The sequence below is a fragment of the Callorhinus ursinus genome, unplaced genomic scaffold, assembly GCF_003265705.2.
Source record: "Callorhinus ursinus isolate GAN/ISIS: 27379988/994484 unplaced genomic scaffold, GSC_fseal_2.0 scaffold3, whole genome shotgun sequence".
NCBI lineage: Eukaryota > Metazoa > Chordata > Mammalia > Carnivora > Otariidae > Callorhinus > Callorhinus ursinus.
In genome coordinates, this window is record NW_027397065.1 from 12,769,578 (window position 1) to 12,790,394 (window position 20,817).

Consider the following 20,817-nt stretch of genomic DNA (forward strand, 5'->3'; position numbering starts at 1 on the left):
TCCTTAACCTCCTTTTTCCCGGGTCTTTGGGGAGCGGGGGCCTCCCCGCCCCACCCCCCCATCCCTGGCTCTGGTTACAGCCTTTCGAGTTGAACAAACTTGCTGCAGGCGGATTGGCGATCAGGAGCTCTCAGGCTTGGGCGCTGCATTTATTAATTTATATTCCGCGAGGCCCTGTGCGGGGTGCTCCTTTGTATCTGGCGGCCGCCGCCAGCCCGGGGGCCCCAGCGGGGAGCACGCCCCCCGCGTCCGCTCGACCCCCAAGGCCAGCACGTGCTGCGCCCGCCCGCCAGGCCCGCGGAGGGGGCGGAGGCCCCGGCTTTTCTCCTAAGCCACTCTCGGCCAGAAGGAGGAGCAGCAGCAGCAGGAGGCGACAGCTGCCCTGCCCAGGGAGCGCGGCAGAGAGGGGGCTGCAGCGCCCGGGCGCCTGGCCACTCTTGGCTGCGGCGGCGGCGGACGGGGAGGCGGGAGCGGCGGGCCGCTCGGGATGTTCCCGGGCACTTCCTGACTGGTTGGCAGCGCGCACACGGCCCGACTCGCACGTCCCCGGCCCCCTTGTCGCTCTCTCGCTCGCTCGCTCGCCCGGGCCCGCTCTGCGTCGGCCGCGCCGCGGTGGAGGCGCGCGAGGGGTACGCGGCCGGGGATGAGCTGATTGCGGGTAAATACGCCGCCGCCTGGCCCCGAGAGGCCGCGAGGAGCCGCTTTTCTCCGAGTCGCCGCCCTGCCCTTGGATTTGAGATCATGTACGTACGCGTCGCGGTCCTGCCATTGTCTCTACCCCAGCGCGTGTCTTGCGCCCCAGCTCGAGGGGCTTTTGCTCATCCTCGCCGCGCGCTGCCCCCCCCCCCCCCCCCCCCCCCTCGGGCCCCTCTACGGGGGGCCTTTCCCCCCCCCCCCCCCCCCCCCCCCCCCCCCCCCCGCCCTTCCTGTTCGGATTAAAGTGATCCTCGCGCTGACCACGCGCCTCTTCTCCCCCTGGTCCCCTCTCTGTCGTGTAGGTCCATTCACATCGTGGCGCTGGGGAACGAGGGGGACGCATTTCACCAGGACAATCGGCCGTCGGGGCTCATCCGCACTTACCTGGGGAGAAGCCCGCTGGTCTCGGGGGACGAAAGCAGCTTGTTGCTGAATGCGACCAGTACGGTCGCACGGCCGGTGTTCACCGAGTATCAGGCCAGCGCGTTTGGCAATGTCAAGCTGGTGGTCCACGACTGTCCCGTCTGGGTAAGGGGTGGCAGCCGCTCTGTGCCGAGGCTAACGGAGCTTTCCTTTCATTGTTTTTTTCCCTCCTCTCCCTTTTCCCTCTTTCATGAATGTGGACAGTCCGGGTTACCTGGGTAGAGTTTTTAAACATTTTTGGGGAAATCTTTGTTTTCCTTTGTTTCATTAGGCAGGGGGCAGCCCGGTCAGAGAACCCTCTTAGAAGGCAGAAAGCCCCGGTGGCAACATGGAGCACTTACTCGCACGCTTGACGACTGTAGGGTGTCCCTTGGTAGCTGGCAGTTGAATGTGACAACCCCAAGGGACGGGGTCACTAAGTTTCACCAGCAGAGAGCAATGTTTTTTCATGCCTACCCTGTGGGTGATAGTGTAATATTAGTGTTCTAAAAATAAAGTCCTCTGAAAGCTCAACACAAGCAAAAATAAATTTCACTGGGACAGTTCAGGAATAGGACCCCTGGAGAGGAGACGAAGAGACAGGGACTGAGAATTAATTTTAAACCACTCATTTATAACACTATCCACCTTTGAAAATTTTAATTAATGTTTTTAATTTTAATAATGCAGATACTCTTGATATATTAGCCGTTTGTTTTCAGTGACTCATAAATCGGAAATAATAATACTGCTTGGAATTTTCAAAAAGCTTTAAAATGTGCAATAATTAAAAGAAATTGTAATGAAGTCGATAAAATTCTAGTCTGATTCTTGAGTGCTTGATAAAAGGAGAAAGGAATCTACTCTCTGACACATAAATATTTTCAGTACGCAATAATATAATGTAATATGCAATAACAGTAATTGTTTAAATATTTTCATCTAATCTTATTTGGAAATCTCTGATTCTTTACTGGTATTGGAGTTATAATATGATAACTGAAGCTAAAGATTATATTTTGTAACAGAAAAAAGCTTGGTGTCTGAAAAAGAATACAAATTATCATTATGTGAGATTTTACGTTTAAAGATCAATTTAAAAAAAACTGTATTATGTGCTATAGGGAATTACTACACCTTTCTAAAGGAATGTATGGAATGTACCTAGAAAAATTACTTACGCAAATTACGGGATGAAGAGATCACTAGCTCAAATAAATTTTCAGTTAAAGGATATTTATGTTAATGGGCTAAAATAAATGAAAAACAGGTTTTTTCAATAACCAGGATGATATTAAACTCCCATTTATCACAGTGATGATGCCAGTCATAAGAAGGAACTCACTAGCTGAAGTCCATGCAAGCAAATGAAACACTTACTTTGGCCATTTCATTGTGAATGATCGTACAGTTTAAAAACTTAATGGTTTTACACCCAGTTGAACAAATGTTGAGTGAATAGAGTAAATAAACGTAGGGAAAATAAAATAAGCTGAATTAGGATGTTAGGATTACTTTTCCTGTTTCTTCTTCGAGCTGTTAACTCTTTCCTGTTTATGTTGTTAACTTAGCAAAAAATAATACTTGTGATCCCAGGTATTGTAGTAAATGAAATCTTCCAAAAGGGTTAAAATAAGCCTCTGTAGTCTAGATTTTTGCTCTATACTGATTGTTGTGCTTTATTGTGCTAATCACTTTTTGTTTGTTTAGAGTCTGGTCCTGTTAAAGGCATTGAGTATGGGTACACTTTTTTGGGTTAAAATGATCTTCAAGCATAAGGGAATATATTTGTAGAGCTTCTCTTTATAAGGTGCTTTTCTTGGTGGTAGGTCAAAGTCCATCAAAGATATTCAAGTTGACTGTATTTAACAGCTGATACTTGACATGTACTGGAACAGAATATTCGGTATAGCAAAGCAGATAGAGCACAGGTTTTGATAGCAAAAGGACCTGATTTCAGATCCCCACATTGCTATTTAGTGGTTTTCCTTGGTGAGTCATCTATCTTCTCTTAGTCCTATTTTTCCCTATGTATAAAATAAAAAGACTGACTGCCTCCTAAAGACTCCCTGTCCCCCTGGGGCTGTGTGGAAGAGTCAATGAGATAATACACGTAAAGTTCTTAGGATAGAAGCTGACATGTAGTAGGTACTCGAGGCGGTAGCTATTATAGTAATACAGTGTTCATTACAATGTTAGTATAACCATGAATCACTTATACTAAGCAAAAGTAAAGTTTTCCTACACATCATTCAAGACTTACACAAATACAATACATAGAGGCAGCAGTGCTGGTACTTAGTAGATGCTGTATTTGCAGCCCCGCTGTCAAGTAGAATAAAATTGTTGTTTTGCTATAAAATTTTAGATTATTTTTAAAGATGAGTTCCATTCTCCCAGTGCGGCTCCAAGTCTTGTGTTGCATAACCTCCTAGAGGAAATCCTGGAACTGATTTACAAGGGGAGGGAGAATTTGATTTCCTTCGTATTTCTAGAAACCAGGAGAGCATTTTCTCTTTGACATAGCTTGTTTAGAAATGTGGTGTTGTTTCCTTGGAATCGGAATGAGATAGTTTGTGCTTCTCTTTTCTAGTTTCTTCTGTAGATCCGTAGCCTCACTCTGGATCCTTGCTGTATATACTTGGCACTTTAAACATAAATGTGCTTCAAATTCATTTATGTAGTTCATTATTTGGTATGTCGCTCTCAGACCCACCCTCCTTTTTTTGTGCAGTTATGTTATTTCTAGATCTTTTCCTGTTTACCAAAAATATTCCACAAAAAGCAGTGAGGTAATACATGTACAATTTCTTGTGCAGGGTTTGAAATTCTGATTTGTGTTAAAAGTAAAATTATTTGTAGTTTTTATATCCTCGATACAACTGTGATAATGATGCCAAAACCCATTTTCTCATGACATTTTCCTCTAAATGTCTCCTTTTCTCCCAGTACACCTCTCCAGTAACTCTGGAATTTGAAACTGTTTGGAATGCAAAGAGCAGTTACTTTTGATTTGTTCTCTCAGAGTTAAATGGCTGTTTAATGTTGGTCCCACCTGTGTTTAGTTTTTGTTGTTTTTTATTCCATTCATCTGACTTTGTTCTCTTTCTTTGTTCTACTTGTGTACCCTTGTTATGCTTGCATACTTTGAGCTTGGATACTATAACAGATACAATTGGAACTGAATGGGTTTGTGGTTTGGGATTTGGAAATTAGCATAGAGCTCTGCTGGGAAGCTTTCACATTTTCTTGATCTGTGTCCCACTTCACTTCTCCCCCCTCTTAGTTCAAGTTCAAGACTTTGCCTTTGATGTTTATATTCCCATAGTTTGCCTATTTTTCTTTTTTTGGTCCTTTTAATCTTTCTTTTTAAATGCTCCTGTTTTCAGTAGGGTATTTATATCTAAAAATTCTGCAGTTCTTGTTACTCTGAGTATACTTGTAGGAAGTGGGTGGGTTGGGCTGGATATAGGGAATTGGGAGAGGCTTTGCTGGACACCATGGAGGTACTGGTGAGAAGCAGCTCTCTCTGCAAAAGGGCATTGCTGTGTAACACTTCTCTAGAATTTTCCATCATACTGTAGAAGCTTTGTCACATGGATCTTGATTGACCGATTCCAGCATTATTACCCTGTTTTGGACTCATATTTCAAAGTGCAAACTTTCATAGCCCAACAGTTTTTGGACCTGTTAGCCACATCTAACTGTTTTCTTAATCTAGCTTTAATATATTCTGGAGATATATGTCAAAGGCCGCATGAAAGGACAAATAATAATTAATAGTTAACTAGAATATGAGAAGAAACCTACTAATGCATATTTAGCAGTGGTATTAAGACATTTATTTTTCTTATGCTACTATTCACATACAAACTTTGAAAAAATACTTCTAAAATACCAAAGCTTTTAAGGAGTAGTCTTCATAATAAATTACTTTTCACCCTGATTCTAAATATAAATATTATTAACTGTAGTCCAGAAGTGAAAATTTCAAAATTGGAAAGTTTCTTCTGAATTTTTAACTTATATAAGCTAAATACATGAATTGAAAATCTGTTCCTTACCACACTGACACTTTATAATACACAGTATCTTTTTATGAAACATACGTTCCCTACACATACCTGTAGACATGTACACTATACGTATACGGATATGGTACCGTCCAAAGGATGGATAAAGTTGGAAAGTATATATAGATTTTTAAAATATGTATACAATATATGGAACTCCACAGAATTCACAGTGTATTGCAGTTTAAAATAGTGAACAATCCTGCAGTGTCTAATTGGGTCACAGAAAATTCTTTGAAGCTTCCTTACTCATACTGATGCTGTGGCATCTAATGTGTAGTGCTAACATTTTCAAAATTATTAGGTGATAAAAGTAATGGCATAATTTTAAAACAAAGTGCTTATTTTTAAGTACAAATACTGAAAGGGGTTGCTTATTTCATCAGACTCTCAGTAATTCTCTAGATCTGCTTTACAGTACAACTACACTGCTGTCTAGGTTAAAAGAATACATAAAAATAGAAGAGTTGGTAGGCTTCAGACATTTTTAATTTTAGGTAGTTACTTATTTGAAAATAAATTCTTTTTATGAATTCTAAAAATTAAACTATAGCAAGAAACGGTATGTGTCCCATTTTATTTCATGACTGATTTGAAGACAAGTAGACTAAGGAGTGCTCTTTGCATTTTGGTTTAGGACATTTTTGACAGTGATTGGTATACCTCTAGAAACCTAATCGGGAGTGCCGACATCATTGTCATCAAATACAACGTAAATGACAAGTTCTCATTCCACGAAGTAAAGGATAATTATATTCCGGTGATAAAAAGGGCATTAAATTCAGTTCCAGTAATCATTGCTGCTGTTGGTACCAGACAAAATGGTAAGTATTTAAATTTTCTTCTTATGATAAGCGTGCAGGTACCATGTTAATTTTAAATAGTGTTAAGTTTATTAATAATTCATATGGTTTTGGGTTTTTTTGGGGAAAAAAATGACTGTTCAAATGCCAGCTCTTATCTCTTCATCACTGGATATGATAGTGAGACATCAAAGGAAAGTGTTACAGACGACTGCTGGGATTCTGATGCGTACAAATCTATCTTCTAAATTGCTCTTCCGCAGAAGTGAAGGAGGTCGGTGATTGTATTCTTTTGATATAGGAGAGGTATGAGGCTGGCGCTGTGCTTTGGGAGACCCTTTTTGACATTCTAAAAGTCCATCCAGTTGGAAGGATAGATTGTCCACAGAAGGATTGGGGGTTTAGGAGCAGGATTTTTAGGTAGCTGGGAACGAGTGATCTGGAGACGCTGATGGCCCGAGAGAGAGGATCATTTACTCCACGGCTGATGGATTCCATTGGTTCAGTCTGTTCCAGCAGCTGCTGCTGGGCATGTCATTGTCAGATATCCTAGGACCAACTCAGAATTTGCTTTGGTTTGGTAGTATTTTGATAGTTCTTTTTAGTAGTGTTTCCTCAGTGAAGCTGTCTTTAAAATTTTATTCGTTTATTTTTTCCTTTTTTTAAAAAAATTATTTTATTATGTTGTTAGTCACCATACATTACATCATTAGTTTTTGATGGAGTGTTCCACGATTCATTGTTTGCATATAACACGCAGTGCTCCATTCAGTACGTGCCCTCTTTAATACCCGTCACCGGGCTAACCCATCCCCCCACCCCCCTCCCTTCTAGAACCCTCAGTTTGTTTCTCAGAGTCCATAGTCTCTCATGGTTCATCTCCCCCTCCGATTTCCCCCCCTTCATTTTACCCTTCCTACTATCTTTTTTTTTTTTCCTTTTCATTAAGGTATAGTGAAGTAAAGGACATAAAGTTCACTGGGTATCATGGTGCAGCTTAATGCATTTTTACATATATATACATCCATGCAGCATCTCACAGGTCAAGATAGAGAACATTTGCTTCACTTTGGAAGGCTCTCATGCCTCTTCCCAGTTACTAGCCCCCTCCGCAGGGATGACCGCTCTTCTGACTTCTAACAGTATAGATTAGTTTTACCTATTCTAGAACTTCATATACATGGAATTATACTGTATGTAGTATCTTGTGTCTAATTTCAGTTAGCAAAATACTGATATTCATCCATGTTGCACTTATCTACAATTTGTTATTTTGCTGTGTATTTTTCAGGTGTGTGAATGTGCTGTAACATATTTATTCATTCTCCTTTTCATGATGCTTAAGTTGTTTCCTAGAAGTAGGATTTTGGGTAATAGTCATAGGGTAGGTATATGGTTTAGCATTAGAAGACATAAATAAAGCAGACCTGACCCTTCCTTGACCCCACATCCCCTCTACTTCCCTATGTTTCTTTTTATTGCTGGCCTCCATTCTTGAAAGAGTCACCCACACTTCCGGAGTCCACTTCCTGACTTCCCATTCTCTTCAGTCCATTACAGTCTGACTTTGACTTTCACAATTACATTGGGTTTGTTCTCCCTCAGGGTTACCAGTTAAATGCTTATTGCCAAATTTGATTTCCATTTCCATTTAATTTACACTTTAATTTATATTTTAATAACAGTTCACCCTTTGAGGTTATTCAAACACATCTTTCCCTCCATTTAAAAAAGCTACTCTTTCTTTCTTGGTTGTTTCAATTCTCTGTCTTCTTACTGGTCAAGACGCCCCCACACCTACACATATTGAACCAACACATCCTTAGTTGTTGCCAGGGTTCCATCCTTTGGCTTCACCTCTTCTTGCTATTTGCTCTGACCTTGAAGCTGTTAATCTGTTGCTCTCCCTTCCCATGTATAGACACTGATGAATACCCAGTCTCTTTCTCCCACTCTAGTTTCTCTTCCAATCCGTATCACCACAGAATCTTCCTCTTTCTGCTGAATTCTCTGTCTTGGTGAATGATGCCAAACCTATTCATTCACCCAAACTAGAACCATCCAACCCAACTTTCCTCCCATTCCCCAAATCCAGTGGACTAGGAAGCTCTTATTTTTTCACATTTCAAATAAACCTCAAATTCATTGCTTTCTCTTTGTCTTCATTGGATTTCAGATCATAGTCATTTACTTATCTTTCTTTTTTTTGGGCTAAAGGGGCAGTTCCTGATCTTGTAGGACCTGAAACTTACACAGTTCTAGAGGTGCTTTGTAAGGAAAAAAATGACAACATTATAGAAAACACACACACACATGAATGTTTAGAATGAGAAAAGGAAGCATGACAAGTTGCAAATCTAAAAAGCCAGCAAATAAAACCACGAGATGCCACCTCACACCGGTTAGAATGACTATAATTAACAAGACAGGAAACAACAAATGTTGGCGAGGATGCTGAGAAAGGGAAGCTCTCTTACACTGTTGGTGGGAATGCAAGCTGGGGCAGCTACTTTGGAAAACGGTATAGAGGTTCCTCAAGAAGTTAAAAATAGAGCTACCCAGGGCGCCTGGGTGGCTCAGTTGGTTAAGCGACTGCCTTCGGCTCAGGTCATGGTCCTGGAGTCCCGGGATCGAGTCCCACATCAGGCTCCCTGCTCAGCGGGGAGTCTGCTTCTCCCTCTGACCCTCCCCCCTCTCATGTGCTCTCTCTCTCTCTCTCATTCTCGCTCTCTCAAATAAATAAATAAAATCTTAAAAAAAAAAATAGAGCTACCCTTTGACCCAGCAATTGCACTATGAGGTATTTACCATAAAGATACAAATGTAGTGATCCAAAGGGGCACCTGCACCCCAATGTTTATAGCAGCAATGTCCACAATAGCCACACTGTGGAAAGAGCCAAGATGTCCATCCACAGATGAATGGATAAAGAAGAAGTGGTATATGTATACAATGGAATATTACTTGGCCATCAGAAAGAATGAGTACTTACCATTTACATTGACATGGTTGAAACTGGAGGGGATTACACTGAGGGAAAAAGGTCAATCAGAGAAAGACAATTATTATATGGTTTCACTTATATGTGGAATATAAGAAAGAGTGCAGAGCATCATAGGGGAAGGGAGGGAAAACTGAATGGGACGTCATCAGTGAGGGAGAAAACCCATGAGAGACTCTTAACTCTAGGAAACACACTGAGGGTTGCTGGAGGGGAGGTAGGTGGGGGGGGGGGGGTAATGGGTGATAGGCATTAGGGGGGCATGTGATGTGATGAGCACTGGGTGTTATATGCAACTGATGAATCATTGAACACTACATCTGAAACTAATGAAGTACTCTATGTTGGCTAATTGAATTTAAATAAAAAATTAAAAAAATAGAAAGCTGTCAAATACCACAAACATTTAAAAATATTTCCATTATTTAACAGCTTGACATTTCTTTAAGTTTTTTTTTTAAATTTTTTTATTGTTATATTAATCACCATATATTACATCATTAGTTTTTGGTGCAGTGTTCCATGATTCATTGTTTGTTCATAACACCCAGTGCTCCATGCAGAACGTGCCCTCCTCAATACCCATCACCAGGATAACCCATCCCCCTCCCCCCTTCTTTAAGTTTTCTTATATTTTTTGACTGCATAGTCTTTGATTACTTCTTAATATGATAACCACTTTTGATATTTTCTATATAGAGAAGACAATTATAGTTAGTTTTTCTTCCAGCATGTTTGTTTGCTCTTCACATGGTTTGGAGCTGGGCGCTATGGTTTGTGTTGTGCTCCTCTTTCAGCTGAGCATCTTTGTTTCAGGACACCAAACAAGTCTGCTCAGCGGGTGGCAGCAGCATCCCTCAGGGCTATTCGTGTATCAGGACAGTTCTCAGACATTTAACTGTACAAGGAAGTGACTGCAAACCACAAATAGTATCTCACTAAACCTAAATTTAAATTCCCATTAGCAGGATCCCAAAGATGCCTGTCATTATTCCCAAGCTGCCTGACATACAAGTGAGTTGGAGTGGAAGGAGACAGTGGTCTTAACCAAATGTAGTTAGAATATCTTATTTTGCAAATTTTACAAAAGCATATGACTATGTGAAAGAATCTATTGCTCAGGTTTCTCCCAAAGCTTTGGAAAGGACCCATAAGACAAGGGCCCTCACACTTAAGCTTCATCAGCTTAATGGTGAATTGACCTGTGGTCTCTTATCCCTGCTTTGCTCCTTTCTGAAATAACTCCTCTCAGAATAATCATCCTAGAATACAAGTCAGATCATGATAGTCAATGCTTTAAATTCTTTAGAAACTTTCTTCTTTTTCCCTTTTATTTGCAAAATTTCAAACCCAGGAAAATTGAGCAGAATAGAACAGTGACCCCCAGAGATTATAAACACATACACACACACACTCTCTCTCTTTTTTCATTTGGGAGGGAATTATAAAAATACGGGATTTCTTTTTTTTTTCCTTCAATCCTAATTACTTAAGCATGTATTGTCTAAGACAGAGCCATTTTCCTATCAACCATAATCCAATCGTCATTCAAGAAATGTGAGATACTATTATCTATTATACTATTATTTTTAAACATAATCCACATTCAAATTTTCTCAGTTGTTCCAAAGCTATTTTTTTTTAATCCAGGATAAAATTAAGGACTACGTACTGCATTTAATTGTTATGTGTCTCTAATGTCTCTCTGGTCTCTTTTAATCCATAACAATTCCCAAGCCTGTTTTTTTGTGTGTGTGTTTTGTTTTTAGTCTTTTATGATATTGACATTTTTAAAGAATCTAAGCCCATTATTTTGTATAATACCTTTAGTTATGATAACTGTGGTTGCAAAATAGTGATTTTCTATCATTCCACCTACACTTATTCGTTGGTATTATTCTGTAAATAGAGCTTTCCCTTCTCTCTGCTCCCACATCTTTCTTTTAGAATCATTATAATTTGGGGTGCCTGGGTGGCTCAGCTGGTTAAGCGTCTGCCTTCGGCTCAGGTCATGATCCCACGGTCCTGGGATCGAGCCCCACATCGGGCTCCCTGCTCAGTGGGGGGTGTCTGCTTCTCCCTCTCCCTCTACCATTCCCCCTGCTTGTGCTCTCTCGCTCTATCAAATAAATAAATAAAATCTTTAAAAAAAAAGAATCATTATAATTCATGGATTTGTTTTTTGATTCAATATTTTATAATCTGTTCTTCTCATTCTTTCTGTTGCTCATATTACTCCAAATTTGCATGGAGGGAGTCTTTTCAAGCTAGTTCCAATTAATTTTTGAGTGCTTCCTAATTTTCTGGCATCAGATGTCCCAGGCTCACCTGGAATCAATCAATTTCTTCAAGGGAGCCCTGGTTCCATTTAGTGAGCAATGATATTTAGAAACCAAGATCGGGGCTTTAGGGGTGCTCATAATCTTAAGTGTCATTGCTTCAAGGCCCTTTCATTGGAGATATATATATATATATATATATATATATATATATATTTAAATATATATCTTTTAATCATGAGTTCCCATTGATACTCTTTTTCCAATCCAGTATTTATATCTCACTTCAATAATTTTCTCTTGTAACATCTTACTTAAAAGACATGATCCTTCATGATCTATCTCCTGACTACTTCTGCCCCCTTGTAGGCACGATTTTTTGTGTCTTATGTACCTGACACACTAAACTACTTGAATTTAATGTCTTTCTTAGATCTGGGAAAGTCTCAACTTCAGATATTGATTTCTTGATCCTCAGATTCTTGATTTCTTCTGGATACCACCTTCCCTCTATTTTCTCTATTATGTCCTTTTTGGACTCTTATTAGACTGATGTTGAAACTTTTGGATCTCTCCTTTGCTTCTCCTATTTTTCTTTTATATTTCCTAACCTTTATTTCTCTGTTGTGTTATAGGAGAATTCTTTGGTCTTTTTCCCGAACTCACAAATTACTTGCAGGGTCTATCCTGCTCTTTTGCATTATTACATTTTTAAAAATTTTCACAGCTTTTCATATCCAAAATCTCTAATCGGTTGTTTTTCATAATTTCTTCTACCTGTTTTAAGAATGTAAATACTTTAAGAAGAAAACCTCTCTCAAGTAATTATACTTATTTTAAGATTCTGTTTTGATTGGTCTACTGAGTTGTTTTAAGGAGGACGATCTAAATCTTTTCATTTGATGAGATTTTATTTCATAGTATGGAGGCTTCTTAAATGTTGGATAATTCTTAATTTGCCTAGTTTTGCAGTTTAGATTCTCTGTTGGATTAACGCCTTTCTCCTCCTCTGCTCAACTGCTCTCTGAGGTTGGGGTGGGAGTGAGAGCTCATATGAGATTTGCAGGCCTCGCTGCTACCAGTGGGTGTCCAACTGATCTCCACTTAGTTGTCCATGGGCCTCCTTGTTGCTCCTCCATGATTGAGCAGTGAGTATTCTTCATGTTGCCCAGTGTGTGATTTCCCACCTGTCCTCTGAGCTTCAGCTTTCCTCTTTGGTCCTGTGCTATCTGCCTTCAGCCTTTAGGCACTCCTCCTTTCTGGGCTGATGAGTTTCTCTCCTCCTAATTTTTGAGTGTTTCTGTATATGCACATTTCCCTTCCTCCCTCCCCCACGCCTCCCTTTCTTCCTTCCCTCCATTTCTCTCTCCTTTCTCGTCCCCTCCCTGTCCCCTCTTTGTTTAATCATTTCTGTGATTTGACAGGGAGAGGAGTTGTGGGCTTAGCTTTCCATTTTGAAACTGGAATCTAATGTACTGTTGTTTTTTCTTACATCCAGATCTCTGCATATGCTATACCCTCTAATGGGAGTGCCCCTCTGCACAACTTCTGTCATATCTGCATGGCCAATTCATCCTTATCCAGTAAATCACTACCTCTTCTGTGAAACCTTTCCTTAATCCCCAGGCAGAGTCAGTTTCTTCCCTTCTGTTCCCATGGTGATTTTGCATACTTTATTTTAGTATTTATTATATGTATTATATTATAATTTGCAGTCACGTCTATGTTGGCTCAGTTGACTATGAGCTTTTATCTGTGTATATTTCTTGTTTGATATATGGTAGGTACTCAAACATTTGTTCAGTTAGTGGATGAATGGTTTTAAACAAGATGAAATTAATTTCACATATAGATGTGATTGCAAAGTAATTACCAAGCTAAATCTGATACTCAACCCGAGGATTTTTATTGCTTCCCTCCCCCAGTCCCTTGCAATACATGAAGCTGTGCTGTGTGTTCTCCTGATAATTCCTCTCTTGAGCTCTTTTTAGAATTAGTTCAGCAAACACAATCAGTCTCATCGTTTCCTTTGTTACACATGTTTTGACAAGGTTGACTTGTATGTCTTCTTCATCACATTTGGCTTTGAACAAATTTTGGCTTTTACTAAATATTGAACCTGTCTTTAAAAGAGAATTTTTTTTCCTGAACATGCCTAGAGGGTATTCATAGCCTTAAGCTCCCCAAAATGGGTGTCGTGTCTTCTTTTCTTTTTGAAGTTTTGATAGAGTCGAGTACATTGCTAGGCTAGAATTCTTAAAAGGATTTCTAAAACTTTCAAGCACTTGGCAACATTGTACGAATCACCCTACAGATTCTGAAAGCCCCTGCTTTGAAAGAGATGCCATTCATTTGAATTCCAGAGTTACAATGTGTTTGCTTAAAAAAAAAAATAGACATTTGTGATACCTTAAAAGATGTCACATAAGAGAAGGAACAAAGACATGTTAACTAGAAGTGTAACACTGATGTCCAGAGTCCCTGTGACCCTGAGGTAGGCTCACAGGAGTGATCTCCTGAAGAAGACACCACAATTTAAAATTATTTTGGGTCCTCTTATGGTTCCTGGTGAAATGCATAATGTAGGTTTATTTATTCTATAAATGTTTTGTTGGTTTTCGTGCTATACCCACCACATAATGACAAGACATTTTTTCCTTTTGGGTGCATGTGAAGGAAAAGCAATGTCTTCTGTGCTACAGAGGAGATATGAAGACTAGATATGAAGAAGAATTTTCTAGGCGTGTATGTCGGTAAAGGGCACTCCTTTAGATTATTTTTTTAGAGAGAGCGAGCGAGCAGGGGGGGAAGTAGAGGGGGACTTAGAGGGAGGGGGCAAGAATCTCAAGCAGACTGCATGCTGAGTGCAGAGCCCCACGTGGGGCTATAGACAGCTGAAAACCCTGCTCAGCTGGGTTAAACCTGAAATTAGTTGGATTTTCCTTCAAATCAAGATTATTTGTTAAAAGTTATTTTATATTATGTTCACTTAATTTTTCACTTGCAACACATTGCTTTATTTTTGTTTAGAAATACAGTTTAATACGATGGGCTGCCTACTTACCCCATTCCATCAACATAAGGAGAGCTTTGTAGACATAAGAAGGCCTCTGTCTTCAGAAAATCAAAGGCACTGTTTATGAATCTTTGTAAAGAATGTGAAATACCAACGTGTTATTTTTCAAGATAGGCTAAATTCTGTATAAAAACTTGATATGCTGGCAACAAGATGATCCTGGAAGAAGAAGTAAAGCAAAAACTCAGAATTCAGGGCTTAATTTTGAGAACCAATGCTTAACTTTTAAATCACTGTGTCTTTACTCAAACTAAATTTTTATCTTATCTTTTGATGTCACTTTGCTTATCAGATAGAGCAAGTAACAGTGGTATCATTGTTTTTCCATCTCTGACACACAGACTTGGACAAGTCACTTATCTTCCCTGAGCCCCAGTTTCCTCCTCTGCAAAAGGGGGATGTAAATTCCTGGTTTCTGAGCTCTAAAATGTTTTCAATGAAGCTAAAATTATCTACATAGTTATATACGTAGCACTCACATGCACTAGATATCCTTTGTGTACTTATATATGGTCCACCTATATGCAGTTCACAGGTAAGGAAGTTATTGTGTAGGCTGTGGGAAGTTGCCCAAATGTCCTTTTTTTAAACCTTTTTTTTTTTTTTAGATTTTTATTTGTTTATTTTAGAGAGAGAGAGAGAGCAGGGGGGGAAGTGGAGGGGTACGGAGAGGGAGCGGGCAAGAATCTCAAGCAGACTGCATGCTGAGTGCAGAGCCCCATGTGGGGCTTGATCTCACAACCCTGAGATCATGACCTGAGCCGAAATCAAGTCAGATGCTTAACCTACTGAGCCATGCAGGTGCCCCCCAAATGCCCTTTGGGGCCACTGTACTTACTCTCTCAATTACCAGAATGTTGGCTGCTGATGGCGCACAGCTGAGTCCCTTCCCGGGTGTTACCTTTTGCTCATAGAAGCTGCTTGCTCAAGGTTCTGCCCCCTCCATGGCAGCCCTCATCTAGTCATTGATTATCTTGATTGATTTAGGGACACAAAGGCCCAGCTGCCTTCCCTCAAATTGGGAACCATTCTAAAGGGCCATCTAAGCTCCAGCCCCCGCCAGTAGGATCTGCTGAGATCTTTGTTCTAGCTATATTGCAGTTTGAATTTTTTCTCTGCCCAGTCCCACTTCCCTCACCCCTGAGTACATTTGTTCCCAAGATCATTCCCCCAATAAACCTCCTGCACACCAGTCTCCATCTCAGAGTCTGCTTCCCAGGGAAACTAATCTATAACAATCTGCATTTCTAGAAAGGGATTTATCCCCCTTTGATTTGGCTGCCGTTTAAACAATGGTATATCTGATGTGTCATGAAACAAAACAAAGCTTGCTGATGAATCTAGAGTAGAACATACATTTTTAGCTTTATTAAGGAGTGTCCTAATAGATATGTTGATCTACCACCTGCCCAGCCATACATCTGTACATGATACAACCATGACATTTACGATAGTTCACATTTTGAAAATACTTTTTATTCCTTTATAAAAAATTTTTTAATCTTGAAGAGAAAGATAAGTGATTGAATTTGTTTTCTGCAGTTGAATACTTTAGAGTCTAATAATTGAAATGTTTGGATTAATAAGAATGTACTTTATATGAAATATATAAAATTTTGCAGCCTTGAGGATTCAGATCTAGTCAACTCGGTGAATATATTTCAAGTTTATTACCAAAAAAAAAAAAAAAAAAGAAAAAAGAGGTAACCCAACCCACTGTTTTCCATGGTTTCTATGGGCAATTAAGTTGTTAATTTGTATTGATACTCAGGATGTCAGGGTTGTATAAAGGGAAACATGTCCTCCATTATAGCTGATTGGTTTAATTACTATAAAAGCTTTGCTTTGGTGATATATATTCACTTATTTTAAAGTTTTTCTATTTTCTAAAATACTGTTTATTATTCTTGCACACAAAGCTTGTTTACTTTAGGGACCTTTCTATAACACTGGTGCTTTTTATTCAGTCTGGTGGATAGTGGACGTACCACATGCCCCTGAACTATGGTTCTGGTATGAGCTGTTAATTTGTTGTTCAATGTTCAGGTTGCCTGTGTATATTTCTTTTCCTGTTTAATTTCAAAGCTCTTTGTTACTCATATTTCTTTTCTCAGAAGAATTACCTTGTACATGCCCGCTATGTACCTCAGACAGAGGGAGCTGTGTCAGTACAACTGAAGGGATCCAACTCGCAAAAGAGCTGGGAGCTACCTATCTTGAACTACACAGCCTTGATGACTTCTACATAGGAAAATATTTTGGAGGAGTGGTAAGTGGTAATCCCTGTTACATAAAGTAATTTGTCAGGTTTGCTGTGTAGCTATTTTCTAGAACCTCAATTAGAACTTTAGTTTTAAAAATTGGTTTTAACTTTGAGAAACAAACTGAAAGTAGAATAAGGTTTTGTCAGAGTAAAATTATAATTTTATTTTTCTCTTCAAATGAAGCGTTTTCTATTGTCTAATAGGATATTTTGGAGTTTTCCATTTGGTGACACTGTTGTTTTTTATTAAACATATCAAAAGCATATTTACTTACACAAACCTGTGATGTAAGTTTTCTTCGTATCTTTAAATTGTTCAATGAGCCTTGCAGCCTGAGCCGTTGGGCCCTGAAAGTTCTCCTTCATTTCTATCTAGTATTCAAAAAGAAAGATTTTTCTTCCTCTGTGTGTGCTTTGGCAAGATTTTGTATACTCCTAAATGATTCAGCTCAAAAATATCCATAGAAACTGCTTATACAAATAGCTTGTTGGGGTGCCTGGATGGTGCAGTTGGTTAAGTATCAGACTCTTGATTTCTGCTCAGGTCATGATCTCAGGGTCATGAGATCGAGCCCTCAGAGTGCACGCCCACCGAGGCGTCTGCTTCTGTCCTCTCTCTCTCCCTCTGCCCCTTTCCCTGCTTGCGTTCACATGCTCTCTCTCTCTCTCAAATAAATAAATCTTTTAAAAAAAATACATTTGGGATTTGCTTGCTCTGTAGCTATGGCATTTATTGGGCACTATAGGCACTTTGAGACCCGTCTTGGCACATAGCCCCTACCCTACACTGTTAGGACTGCATGGTGCTTGGAGAATACCATGGAGTTGTATCATGTAAGTATGAACTGACTTTGGAACTATCGTTTCAACTCTCTAAGAAGTGACTCCACTCAACAGACAAATTTGGTAAACATGGATAAGAGGTTTAAACTAAAGTAAACCCTGCATTAAGCAGGAGCACTTTGAACTTCTCCATTAGTTCCTTGGCTCTTTGTCAAGTACTCTTTCTAATATACCAGTATATTCATTATGTGGATTCATGTCAAAATGTTGAGGTCTCCACAGATGACTGTAGAAAATTTCATTTGTTCTGGACAGTTACCAACCTCCAAAGAAGAACCAAAGATAAAATAAGCACCAAATATAAATGGTTCTGATTTCTATCATGTATAAGTGGCTATTATTTGCCCACTAATGTGAAGAAACATTAATAATATAGCATTAAGAAAGATATACTCACAAGACTGATATCATAATGACTTGAGAAACTTTTGTCTTTTTTTTTTTTTACAGTGATAAATAAAAAATAGAAAGGGTAGGAAGGTAGAGAGGACTGAAATCTAATTTTCCTGTCAAAGATACTGTATTGTAGTGGATTAAAAAAAATCTTAATTTAGTCTAAGAATTTTGCATTTCCCTGAAATATTTAGGGAACTGGGGAAAAATGATAGTTTGGTTTCATTTGTTGGAGAGGAAGGGGCTGATTCTCTTGGGGTATGGAACTCTCCTTTTTCCCTGCTCCACTTCCTGAACCTGAAATCTCAGGGTCACTCTTCCGAACGACCTGCCAACTCCCACTTTTATCTGCTCACTTCTGCTTCCTCCTCCTTGTTTCTCTTTGTTCCTAACACCTGGTGTTGCAGTTACGGTTGGACGCATGATAAGGATTGAAGATGTGGTCAAGGTTGGAAGAAAGAAATGGCAGTTTATTTTTTCCTTAAGACTTGGTAAGAATATGGAAATAAGATCAGAATGATCCCTTTCGAGATTATTGAATAGTAAAGTACAGCTTTGATCGTGAGTGTAAGAAATAGTGGCATTTGCAGGAATATAGATGGAGATGATAATGTCAGAGTGAAAGGAGCATTTAAAATCTTGTGTTTAAGGGTCAAGGATGAAGACCTGGGCAAGAGGGGTGTGTGCCCTGTAGCTTTAGAGAGCCCCATCTGGCCCTCCTCCAGTTGCACCCCCATGGCACAAGTTGAGGGAGCCAAGGGGGTATGCCCACCTGGAGCTAGAAGCTCTTCTAGACCTGCACCATCCATTATGGTACTCTATTCAATAGCACAGATACTATAGAGCATTTCCATCAACACAGAACAGAGGGTTCTATTGTACAGTGCTCCAACTATGTTCCAAAACCCAGGACCCCAGAATTCTCTGACCGGTGGCACTCAGTCTGTTTCTCAGGCTTGTGCAGGCCTTTTTCCTGTGTCAGTCCTCCTGAAGTGGATTGCATTACTAGTGTGTGTGTCCCTAGGTTTGAAAGGTGGCCAAAGGATAACTACATATGAGGAATGGGGGAGGGGAGAGTAGAGTTTGGACATGTAGGCATGAATGTCTACTTATACGTATAAAGCTCCTTGAGGCATGGGATGGAGCAGGGCATGAGAAGAGAAGGAGCAGTCTTGGGGCCTGGGAGTTAGGGGCCAGTTCTCCCTGTGCTACACGAAACTCTGAGAAGTCTGAGAATTTAAATCCAAACCTGGCTGTCAAAGCAAGAGGATAGAATATCTTTTACATAATAGTTTGTTTTCTTGATTTACTCAGTTTAAATATTTGTGTATGTGGTACATGGACCTCTCTCTGTTCTTTTGCCCCAAGCCTCACAGTGTAAGGCATAGGTCTGGTGCTGTGCAAGTGCGTGTGGTTAGGATTTTTTTTTTTTTTAATTTAATTTTTTTTTAAAGATTTTATTTATTTACTTGAGAGAGAGAGATAGCAAAAGAGAGCACGGGGGGCAGGGAGAGGGAGAATCAGGCTCCCCCTTAAGCAGGGAGCCCAATGCAGGACTTGATCCCAGGACCCTGAGATCATGACCTGAGCTGAAGGCAGATGCTTAACCCACTGAGCCACCCAGGTGCCCCTCACCTTTTAAAATAATCTTTACACCTAACATGGGGCTCGAACTTACAACCCCAAGATCAAGCGTTGCATGCTCTACTGACTGAGCCAGCCAGGCACCCCAAGATTTTTAATTTATAACATAAAGGATGTATTTCAATGTAATTTATTCAAGCAAAAAATAAAGCACGTGTAAATATCCCTAGTTGATATGAGCATCTGTGACATAGAGCCAGATCTGTCCTGCCTTGAGTTTTTCTGGTATTAACTGCTGTGGTTGCCCACAAGATGGTTATTGACAGTCACACAGTCGTACTGCTGGGCTTTCTTGATTATTCAAGAGAATAAACAGTTCCTTCTTGAATGGGTAGTTTATTTATGCTTAGACAAGGCACAGTCTGTTCTACTTGATACATTTTGTTTTAATAAAAAATTGTTTAAAGTGTTTGCTAAAGCTTACATGGAGATGGTACTGGCATTAAAAACATTTGGCAAATGTGATTTGGGGTACCAATAATCATGTCAGATACATAATTTTGTTGAAGCTTTAATCAAAATTCTATTCATGTTTTAGTTGGAGTATTTTATGATTCAAGCCTTAAATCAGAAGACAAGTGAAAAAATGAAGAAAAGGAAAATGAGCAACTCATTTCATGGAATTAGACCACCTCAGCTTGAACAACCAGGTGCATTTATTAACCAATGTTTCTACATTCAATTGATATTTATTATAGATCACTTCACAAGTCGTGGAGCAATTGTTCCCAAATTTGAGTATGTTGAGGGACTCACCTGGCATTCTTTTTCAGTAAATCTGGGATGGGGTGTAGAGTCTGCTTTTAAAATAAGTTTCCAGGTGATTCTGAAGCAGATGGTATTTGGACCGACTTTGAGGAATTCTGTCTTAAACTTGAGTCTATAGCTTCTTTAAAAAATAGTGTGTGTGGTGAAGAGCTATCGTAGATTAAAGTCTAAGAAATAACAACCAAATGCAATACATGAACCTTGATTGGATTCCGGTTCAATAAAAACATCTCAAAGACTTAGGGCAGTTGGGTAAAATTTTAATATGGACTGGAAATTAGATGACATGAAGGGATTGTTAATTTTTGTATGTATGGTAATGGTTCTGTGATTAATGGAAGAATGTCCTTATTCTTTGGAAATGAATATGACGTTATTTAGAGCTGAAGTATCTTGATGATTTCAAGTTACTTTTAAGTGGTTCAGCAGTATGAGTGTGTGTGTAAGTGTATCTTGCTAGAGATAAGGCAAACATGACACAATGTTAATTGCAGAATGCAGGTGAAGGATATGTGTGTGCTTATTGTATCATTCTTTCAACTTTTTCAAATGTTTGAAAATGTTCATAACACAAGG

General features: G+C 39.6%; 1 protein-coding gene across 1 annotated transcript in view; it reads left to right on the forward strand.

The window, feature by feature from the left end:
* The first annotated feature begins 213 nt into the window (after positions 1-213).
* RHOBTB3 (Rho related BTB domain containing 3) overlaps positions 214-20,817 on the forward strand; it is a 54,805-nt gene continuing 34,201 nt past the window's right edge. The window contains exons 1-5 of the mRNA XM_025866804.2: positions 214-743; positions 999-1,224; positions 5,809-5,995; positions 16,445-16,599; positions 20,012-20,123. Of these exons, the coding sequence (XP_025722589.1) occupies positions 742-743; positions 999-1,224; positions 5,809-5,995; positions 16,445-16,599; positions 20,012-20,123 (682 nt within the window). The 5' untranslated portion in view covers positions 214-741. The remainder of the gene's footprint in view (positions 744-998; positions 1,225-5,808; positions 5,996-16,444; positions 16,600-20,011; positions 20,124-20,817) is intronic.